Raw genomic sequence first — 10610 nt, 5'->3', positions numbered from 1 at the left:
TTCCTCAGCAGTAACCATCACACAGACCCCCTTCCCCACCCAACCCCAAAATGCCAGGAGATTTGAGGAAGGTTGCATACCTGAATAAAACATCCTGAAAGGGTCTGGGGGATCGGGACACACGATAGTCTCTCCTGCATCCAGTGAGGAACAGGGAAGAAATGTCCCTCTGTGGGGAGTTGAACTCATGACCACAGGCAGTGGTTGGGATGGCTCGCTCAATGCATTTAAGGGGAACAGGGACTGAGGGGGAACGGGTCAGAGGGATCGGTCGATGAGCTTAAAGTGAGGGGATCCGACTGCAGCAGCACGTTCCGAGGGGATCTGGTACAGGATCTAGATGCCATTATTGCCTGGGGACAGTGGGGATCTGAAGGGGGGACGGTCACTGGGTCCCTCCCACCGAGCCTGTGTCACCTTTACCTGGATCCACTGTGGTGGTGATCCCTGTGTCTCCATTACACAAAGAGCCTTCACAGCAGGACAGGTCGCTTAGCAACAAACCCAACGTTTGCAAATCCATCCGCCCTCCGCACTGATTCGCCGAAGCACATCCTTTAAAAACAACATCTGGGCCAATATCTGACACTGCGGGGCAGAACAGAGAACAGATCACATCGCAACAGAGTGGATCCCTGACAGGAAACTTGATCACTGTCCTGATTGGAGGATCGGTGAGAGAGAGGGAGGCTGTGATTGGAGGCTCGGTGAGAGAGAGGGAGGCTGTGATTGGAGGGTCGGTGGGAGAGGGAGCCTGTGATTGGAGGGTCAGTGATAGAGGGACAGTATGATTGGAGAGTTAGTGAGAGCAGGAGGCTGTGATTGGAGGATCAGTGACCTGGGCTATGATTGGACGGTCAGTGAGCTCGACTGTGATGGGAAGCTCATCGATAGAGGAGACTGCGATTGGAGGGTCCGGGAGCGAGAGGAAGCCTGTGATTGGAGGATGACTGAGTTGGGCTGTGATTGGAGAGTCAGGGACAGAAGGATGGTATGAATGGAGACTCGGCGAGAGAGGGAGCCTGTGATTGGACGATTTGTGATGGAGAGAGGTTTTGATTGGAGGATCAGTTTGCTGGGCTGTGTTTGTGGGTCAGTGAGAGCGGGAGGCTGTGATTGGAGGCTCAGTAAGAGCAGGAGGCTATGATTGGAGGGTCAGTGAGAGCGTGAGGCTGTGATTGGAGGGTCAGTGAGAGCGTGAGGCTGTGATTGGATGCGCAGTGAGAGAGGGAGACTTTGATTGGAGGATCGGTGTACTGGGCTGTGATTGGAGAATCAGTGAGAGCGGGAGCCTGTGATTGGAGGATCACTGAGCTGGGCTGGGGTTGGTTGGTTCCTGGGGAGAGGTAACCTTTCACCCGCGATCCGAAAGTAGAGCGTTCCGATCAAACCTTTCAGAAGCCGAAATGGCACAAAGTGAAGAATCAGTTCCTTTTCTGGTAAAAGTGAAAATCCTCTTTGGATTTCTTTCAGTGAGTGAAAACAGGTACGAATGTAGGTCTTTCTGAAAAGGGAGGTGGGGGAAAGTGAACTTGCCAAAAGCAGGGGATACCTGTAGGACGTTACATTCTGAGCAATGTCTGGGTGTGGGCTGTGAGGCTGAGAGCCAGACCAGGGGCATGAAAACTCACTCCAACAGACCCCTGGGGTTGGGGGTGGGGGGTGAAAGCTGCTCAGGGGGTGAGAGCTGGATTTGTGGAGGGGCCCAGACTTAGGCGCATTCCCTGTCAGAGGCTCCCTGTCAGGGGATGGTCCCGAGCCATGTGCTGAGGCCCACAGAGAGTGTAGGTCCAGGCCAAGGCCCAGCCACAGGTTCCAGGCCCAGACCCAGGCCCAGACCCAGGCCCCAGGCCCAGGCCCCAGGCCCAGGTGAGATTGGGGCTGAAAGATGTTCCTATTCAGCACCAGCCAACGACACGCCTCTCCCTCTGCAGACAGACTGTGGACTGACAATTGGGTCAAGGATTGGACCCAGTCTGTACTGCACCCTGGAGGACAAGAATGGGCTTAATGGCCTCATCCTGTGCTGTGTTATCCCATCATTCCATTCTCCTGAACAATGGCTCCCAAAGCTGGGAGTGAGTTGGACATTGACCCTGAAGCTCAGTTACCGAGGTGGGGAGAGAGCAGTGGAGGATGGAGTGTATCTACGTACACAATCTCTGTTGACCTGTTCCATTCACACAGCGATTCTCCAGACCCACACACTTCACCGTCTGTCGATTGGCCAGGCAGGAGGCCATGGATGGGCTGAAGCATCCGAAACATTGCAGTCCATTCAGGGTGGTGTTGGCAGGCTCTGAAATCACAAAGGGAAGAAGAGAAGATGCCTTCTTTTTGGTTCAAGGGCAAAACCGTCCTCCCCTCAAATCGTCACATCCCCTCCCCCCAACACAACTCCCCAAACCTGACGTTCATCATCTCCCCCCCCCACCTGGGGTTTTCATGTGGCTCTGAATCATGACAGACCTCACTGTGATCCTCACCTGCTACTGTCTGGTCATTACATCGATCTGAGCCACAGAGACGGCTGCTCCGGGAGATAAACACCCTTCCAGTGCTCAACGAAACATCTTCAGAGGGATTCTCACAGCGTTGTTCAATGTGTCTGAGTGTCTTAGTCCCACTGTCTACGGTAAACAGGCTGGAGTTAGACCTTCACCACATCATTTGTTTAGCTTCACCCCGTCTGCTACAATTTCTGTCGATGCCCCACAGAAAGCATCCTATCCAGATGCATCACAGCTTGGTATGGGAGCACAAGAAATTACAGAGAGATGTGAACACAGCCCAGTCCGTCACACAAAGCAGCCTTCCCCCCGTTATCTCCATCTACACTTCCCACTGCCTCGGGCAAGTAACTAACATCCAAGAGCCTTCCCAGCCCAGGAATACTCTCTCCCACCCTCTTCCATCAGGCAGAAGATACAAAGGTTTGAAAACACGTACCAACAGGTTCGAGAACAGCTTCTTCCCCGCTGTTATCAGACTAATGACCTGACCGTACATATCTTAGAGTTGATCTTTCTCTGCATCTTCCCTGTGGCTGGAACGCTATATTCTGCATTCTGTACCATTACCCTGATGTACTTCTGTAAGGTGTGATTTGTCTGGATATCATACAGAACAATACTTTTCACTGTATCTCGGTGCATGTGACAATAATAAACCCAGTATCACATGGAGATATTTTCAGAACCTCAGTGTTCTGGAGAATATCACACGCCGCCTCTTCAGGGGCTGGGATGATTGTCAACTCCGGCACTCCTGTCTCAGAGGTAGGGACACTCCACCCTGTCCCACAGCAGGGCCCCTGCTCCATGTGGGTATGCGCTGAGAGGAACTGAAACCAGGAGCCGCCACCTAGTCTCCAGCCGACACGTCTGCAATCAGCAAACGGGGAAAGAGACTTCCCATCACACTGTCTGGCCCCATTCCCTTCAATCTGGGAAGAGTCGGCTCTCAACAGAAAGGCAGGATTACCGATGATGGTGTGGGATGACACAGTCTGGCAGTTGGTGATGCCACTCAGGCAAGTGTTCTCTCTCAGTGAGCAGGAGCCCGAGGAGGCTGAACACGTGAAACATTGAAGAGATCGTCCTGCAAAGGGAGAGAATTCAGTGAGACTCGGAGTTTCAGATTGAGGAGAATTTTCACTCAGGGACCATTACTGTACTGTGCTTTCACATTACACCCCCTCATTCCGATCACAACCTCAAACGCTTCACTCACACTGCGAGGGATTTCAAAGGGTGTGGGGAGTGAGGGGGGAGAGTAGAATTAGACTGGGTGGGATATTAAAGGTGTGGGGAGTGAGAGGGAGAGTGGGATTACAGTGGGTGGGATATTAAAGGGTGTGGGGAGTGAGGGGGAGAGTGGGATATTAAAGGACATTCGTGAGACCTCGGCTGGAATACTGTCTCCCGTTCTGGTCTCCCTGTTATCGGACGGATATTATTAAACTGGAGAGGGTCCTGAAGAGATTTCCCAGGATGTTCCTTGGAATGGTGGGTTTGAGTTATAAGGAGAGGCTGGATGGGCTGGGAGTTTATTCACTGGAACGTAGGAGGTTGAGGGGTGACCTTATCGAGGTTTATAAAGTCATGGGGGATTCAGATAAGGTGAAAGGCAGGTGGTTTTTTTCCCTCGTGTGGGGGATTTCAAGACTACGAGGGATATATTTAACGTGAAAGGAGAAAGACTGAAAAAGACATGAAGGGGTAAGTTTTATCCACAGAGAGTGGTTTGTGTGTGGCATAACCTTCCAGAGGAAGTGGTGGGTGTGGACACAGTTACTCTGTTTAAAAGACATTTGGACAAGTCAGTGAATAAGAAATGTTTGGAGGGATATGGGCCAAGCGTAGGCAGGTGGGATGAGCTAGATTTGGGAATATGTTCGGATTGGACGGGTTGGGTCTGTTCCTGTGCTGTCTGACTGTAACTCAGCACCTTGAGGGACAATCCCAGCGAGTGGGAATGATAGTGTCAGGAACACCCAACCCGATCAGTGACACAAACAGATCATTCCTTACCTGCTGTGATCCCAGCACAGACCAGGACAATGCTGAAGAACACCTTCATGTTTTCCCCTGCAGAGCCAGTGTGTCTGGGATGATGGTGAGCTGCTGTCTGTGTTCACAAACTGCTCTCTTTCTGTTCTGAAATCAGGAAACACCATTAGAGATGTTCAAACGAGCCCTCTGCCAGCAGCCACACAGTACAGGCTTCACCCCACCCCGTTCCCCTCCCACAGTCTGTGCCGTGTCGGGTCAGGGACAGACAGTGTACCTCATGCTTTAGAAACTCCGTGACCATTCCTGCCTGACCACAAGGGAAAGGATCGACAGCTCATGGGCTCCCTGTGACCCTGCTGCAGCTTTCCCAGGAATAGGGTGGGAACGTGCCTTACAAATACCTCAGGGACTGGGGGTGAGCACCCCTTTAAGGGCCCAGGGCTGACCCACTCACACAGCACCAGGGACGTGGTTCACCACAGAAGGAGGCCATTCGGCCTTCCCTACCTGTATCAGCCCGTTACAGCCAGTGCCATTACCTCGTGCCAACCTCCTGCTTTCTCCCCACAGCCTTGCACATTGTTTTATGTTCAATTCCCCCACACCATCCAATGGCCCTCTTCCATCATACCCGCCTCCCCTACATTTCCAGCCGGAACTTTCCGGACACTAACCGGCCAGTGGGCCAAGAGAGCTGTTTTGTGCTTTCTGATTCGATGTTGAAACACTCACTGAGTTAACAAGGCCTCACCTGTCTTGGGGGAATCCCTCCACATTCATTCGGTTCCTTACTGAGAAACCTCAGGGACAATCAAAGGCTGAAAGAATGATTTTATCCTTCTTGCATGTAGCAACCGAAATCAGCCCGTCAACGAAGCGAGTTAAACCTCACAACCCGACCTGACTATGGCCTGATTAATGGTGGAACTAGGCCACAATCCCACCAATGGTGGTCCGTCTTTGGAAGTCTCCATCTTTGGAAGTCACCGTCTTTGGTTCCATCCTGATGCCAAGCTGATCTCCGGTGTCCTGCTAAAGGTGTTCGATTCTTGCACAAAATAACATCCTTCGGGCCTTTGAGGTGATATGTTGATGATTCTTAAAGTCCCTTTCATCCAAAATACTGATCATTCTCCTGGCGTCATGAATTCATACAGCATGGAAACTGACCCTTCGGTCTAACCCGTCCATGATGACCAGATATCCCAATCTACTCCCATTTACCAGCATTTGGCCCATATCCCTCTAAACCCTTCCTGTTCATATACCCATCCAGATGCCTTTTAAATGCTGTAATTGTACCAGCCTCCACCACTTCCTCTGGCAGCTCATTCCATACACGCACCACCCTCTGTGTGAGGAAGTTGCCACTTTAGTCCCTTTTAAATCTTTCCCCTTCCCTCCTCAAACCAATGCCCTCAAACTCTGGACTCCCCCACCTCAAGGAAACAGACCTTGTCTATTCACTCTATCCATGCCCCTCGCGACTTGATAAACTGAAAGAACCGCGGGTACAGGAGATAAGAAATGAAAACAGAAATTGCTGGAAAAGCTCAGCAGTTCTGGCAGCGCCTGTGGAGAGAAATCCAAATGAACATTTTGGATCAAGGTAGCCTTCCTCAGAACTGAGCTTTTCCAGCAACGTCTGTCTTTTTTATGATATTACAAGCCTCTGTCAGCTCACCACCGAAGCTCCAGGGTACAGTATACCCCAGCTTATTCAGCCTCTCCCTGTCGCACAAACCCTCCAGTCCCAGTAGCATTCCTTAAATGTTGACTGAACCCTTTCAAGTTTAACAACATCCTTCCTCCAGCAGGAGACCAGAATTGCACACAATATTTTAAAAGTGGCCTAACCAATGTCCTGTATAGCCACAACATGACCTCCCAACTCCAATACTCAATGCACTGACCAATAAAGGACAGCATACCAAACGTCTTCTTCACTATCCTCTCTACCTGCGACTCCACTTTCAAGGAGCTATGAACCTGAACTCCAAGGTGCCCTCCCATTTGCTTAGGAGCACTCCTAGGGTCCTCCCATTAAGTCTCGAAGCCCTGCCCTGGTTTGTCTTTCCAAAAAGCAGCCCCTCACTTTGATCTGAATTAAACTCCATCCACCGCTCCTCAGCCCTTGAGACTGCAGCTGGCTTCCTCCTCAGCAGGAATGGCTCTGTTCCTTGTTACCTTTGGCCTTACCTGGCAGTTGGAACACACAGTTTTCCTGCGATTAACTCCTTCAATTCTTCAGCAGGGCAACCCTTGTCTTCTGTAGTGGTAAAGCATCCACTTTTTCAAGCAGGTGTCCAAGCAGTTTTGAGAATGTGACCTCGACTCTCTCCAGTCCAAGACCTGGCTAATTGTTTTCAGTCTCTGCTCAACAGCCCGTCTTTGTTTCTTAACTTTGTTTATTAATAAAGGTTTATTAACTGAAGGTCATGGCACAGACCACACCCTTGTTTCACACTTTATATAGATGACCTTATATCATTAATTTTTATTGTCATGACATCACAGAATCATACAGCAGGTAAACAGATTCTTCGGTCCAACACATCCATCCTGCCCAGATATCGGAAACTGACCTAGTCCCACCTGCCACCACCTGACCTATGTACCTATTCATATACCCATCCAGATGCCTTTTAAATGCTGTAATTGTACCAGCTTCCACCCACTTCCTCTGGCAGCTCATTCCATACACGCACCACCCTCTGTGTGAAAATGTTGTCCCTAAGGTTTAGGATTCGGGTTAGGGTAAACATTAGGGTTAGGTTTCAGTTCAGGGTTCGGGTTAGGTTTTGGGTGAGGGAGAGGGAACGAATTACAGTTAGGGTTAGGGTAAGGAATAGGGTTTAGTTTAGGGTTAGGTTTCAGGGTTAGGGTTCTGTTTAGGGATAGGGTTTGGGTTAGGTTTAGGGTTCTGTTTAGGGGTCGGGTTAAGGTTTGGGTTAGGGTTAGGTTTCAGGGTTAGGGTTCTGTTTAGGGTTAGGGTTCTGTTTGGGGATAGGGTTAAGGTTTGGGTTAGGATTTGGGATAGCCTTAGTGTTAGTGTTCGAGTTAGTCTTAGAAGTTGGGGTTAGATTTCGGGTTACGGTTTGGTACATAAGGGTTTGGGTTCAGAATGGAGTTATTGTTAGGGTGAGGGATAGGTTTCAGGTTTAAGTTAGGATTTAAGTTAGGTTTAGGTTACAGTTTGGGTGAATGTTGGGGTATGTGTTAGGGTTAGAGTTAAGGTTAGGATTAGTGTTGGAGTTAGGGGCATGGTTTGGGTTAATCTTAGGGTTTTTGTTTGGGCTGGAGTTAAGGTTAGAGTTAGGGTTCGGGTTAGAAATAGGAATAGAGTTAGGGTTAGTGCTAGGGTTAGAGTTAAGGTTAGGGTTAGAGTTAGGGTTAGTGTTGGAGTTAGGGTGAGTGCTAGTGTTAGAGTTAGGGTTAGGCATAGGGTTAGGGTTAGCGCGAGGGATAGTGTTATGTTTAGGGTTAGGGTTCGGGTCAGTTGCAAACCGAGACAGTGTTTTCCATTTCAATGAGAGTGTTTCTGTTCAGTAGAGCACACCTCTTGTGGGGAGACCATCCCCCCATCTTTCTGTGTCTGTCCAATGGTCAGCCCCCATTCCTGCACCATCAATTATTCTCCCTGTCTGTCACTGCCACGTCTCTCACACCATGAGGTACATGAATTGAATTAGGCCAAAAAGGGCAACTTTTCAACGCCCAGGGTGGTGCCTGTATGGAATGAGCTGCCAGAGGGAGTGGTGGAGGCTGGTACAATGACAGCATTTAAAAGGCATCCGGATGGGGAGATGAATGGGAAGGGTTTAGTGGGATATGGGCCAAGTGCTGGCAAATGGGACTAGATTAGGTTCTGATAACTGGCCAACATGGATGAGTTGGGCCAAAGGGCCTGTTTCCGTGCTATACATCTCTCTGACTCGATGTGGTCTCCCCAGAACCTCTCCTGCTGCAGTAAGACTTCCCTCCTCTTCTCCTCCAGGACCTGAACCCTCTGTGAGTAACGAAGGCCTGGGTGGGGATGGGGGTGTGTGAAGGGGACCTGTTCTGAACAAAATAAACTCAACCACAACCACGCAACGCCAACCACCCTCTCACCAAAACGGTCAAGTCACATTTCCGTCCCAGGTAAAACGCCCTCGAGCCTTTCCTGAGGGGTTTTCTGAGAGACCGAACAAATAACTTGATCCGAATCCAGCCAACCCAACCCACAAATGGAATCTCAGTCTCCCACTCACAAACATTGGACTTTTGACTCCTCTGACAGGGATAGGCACAGATCAGGGAAGAAATCAAACCCAATTGTTTAATGGCCCGGTGCTGAGAAAGGGTTAGCTCAAAGCCCACATTCTGTCATCCCATCAACGTCACACTGGCCACCGCCTTCCATGGACTTTTCTTAGGGTCAGAGGGCAGTAAGAAACTTCCAGCTTTCCGTCTGGAACAATTGTATCTGGAACAAAATGTCTCGAATAATTATCAATCCACACCAGTTACGTGTGGCTCAGTGGTTAGCACGGCTGCCTCCTAGCACCAGGGACCCGGCTTGGATTCCACCCTGGGCCTACACGTGACTCCAGACACACAGAGATGCAGTTAACTCTCAACTGCCCCCTGGGCAATTAGGGACGGGCAATAAATGGGCAGCGACCCCCTGACCCGGTGATTGAGGAAAGGAATAAGAATGGGTGGAAAGGAATGAAGGCAGAGCTGCCTGGGGTCAGCTGGAAAGGGAGGTTAGACAGCTACAGGAACAATGGGGGAAGGCTCCGAACAGAGCTCACAACAAAGACATATTGCAGTGAAGAATATTGTCCCTCAGGTCCCTTTTAAATCTTTCCCCCGTCACATTAAAAATATGCCCTCTTGTTTTTGAAAACCCCACACCATGGGAAATAAAGACCTTGCCTGTTCACTTTTTCTCTGCCCTTCCAAACCTGCAGAAGGTCACCCCGCAGCCTCCTGTTCTCCAGGGAAAAAGTGGTGTGTTTATGGAATGAGCTGCCAGAGGAAGTGGGGGAGGCTGCTACAATGACAACATTTTAAAAAAACATCTGGATGGCTTTCTGAACAAGAAGGGTTCAGAGGGCTATGGGCCAAGTGCTGACAAATGGGACGAGATTAGGTTGGGTTACCTGGACGAGTTGGACCAAAGGGTGCAGTCCATCTCGATGACTCTATGACTAAAAATCAAGAAACGGATGGAGGTACTGGACACTGGGAAGGCTATGGGCCCTGACAACACTCTGGTAAGAGGCAATGTAACCACCTCTCCTTGGACAATCGACCATCCCGGAGCAGCCAGATCCCACACCGAGACATGTCCCAGTCACATCATTGAGAGCGATGGTTGTGGGAAAGGTCATGTGGTTCCTGTTTACATTGGGGAGGGGTCTGGGGCTGGCTGTGTCTATCAGGGTCACAGGGAATGGTTACACTGACATCTCCTGGCGAGGAAGATGGAGATTTGGAAAATTCACTGAAATGGATTTGAATCTGTTACAAAAGGGACTTCACAGCAGTTAAAGAAACGTCCCAAACTTGAGGCTCTGTCCAAGGATGAGTGCTGAGGGAGTGCCACGCTGTTGGAGGGTCAGTGCTGAGGGAGTGCCGCACTGTCGGAGGGTCAGTGCTGAGGGAGTGCCACACTGTCAGAGGGTCAGTGCCGAGGGAGTACCGCACTGTGGGAGGGTCAGTGCTGAGGAATGCTGCATTGTGGGAAGGTCAGTGCTGAGGGAGTGCCGCACTGTCGCAGAGTCATGCTGCGGGATTGCTGCACTGTGGGAGGGTCAGTGCTGAGGGAGCACCACACTGTGGGAGGGTCAGTGCTGAGGGAGTGCCGCACTATCAGAGGGTGAGTGCTGAGGAGTGCCGCACTGTCAGAGGGTCAGTACTGAGGGAGTGCTGCACTGTCGGAGGTCAATGCTGAGGGAGTGCCGCACTGTCGGAGGGTCAGTGCTGAGGGAGTGCCGCACTGTCGGAGGGTCAGTACTGAGGGACTGCCGAAATGTCGGAAGGTCAGTACTGAGGGAGTGCCGCACTGTCGAAGGGTCAGTGCTGAGAGAGTGCCGCACCGTCGGG

At 50.7% G+C, this 10610-nt stretch overlaps 1 protein-coding gene across 4 annotated transcripts; it reads right to left on the bottom strand.

The window, feature by feature from the left end:
• Positions 1-344: 344 nt before the first annotated feature.
• LOC122546827 (urokinase plasminogen activator surface receptor-like) lies at positions 345-6916 on the bottom strand. Of its 4 annotated transcripts, none has more exons than XM_043685458.1 (6): positions 6714-6916; positions 4533-4658; positions 3484-3600; positions 2487-2630; positions 2156-2299; positions 345-588 (listed from the first exon to the last, which is right to left on the bottom strand). In XM_043685458.1, the coding sequence occupies exons 2-6, from the start codon at positions 4579-4581 to the stop codon at positions 386-388; spliced, it is 657 nt and encodes a 218-aa protein (XP_043541393.1). In that variant the 5' UTR covers positions 4582-4658; positions 6714-6916; the 3' UTR covers positions 345-385. The 4 variants fall into 4 exon arrangements, with proteins under 4 accessions (XP_043541393.1, XP_043541395.1, XP_043541394.1 ...); XM_043685460.1 differs by having other exon boundaries at positions 4533-4653; XM_043685459.1 differs by lacking the exon at positions 6714-6916 and adding an exon at positions 6610-6702.
• Positions 6917-10610: the final 3694 nt, after the last annotated feature.

The sequence above is a fragment of the Chiloscyllium plagiosum genome, unplaced genomic scaffold, assembly GCF_004010195.1.
Source record: "Chiloscyllium plagiosum isolate BGI_BamShark_2017 unplaced genomic scaffold, ASM401019v2 scaf_656, whole genome shotgun sequence".
NCBI lineage: Eukaryota > Metazoa > Chordata > Chondrichthyes > Orectolobiformes > Hemiscylliidae > Chiloscyllium > Chiloscyllium plagiosum.
The sequence above is the reverse complement of the archived record's forward strand: the minus strand, read 5'-3'. Positions and strand labels throughout refer to the sequence as shown.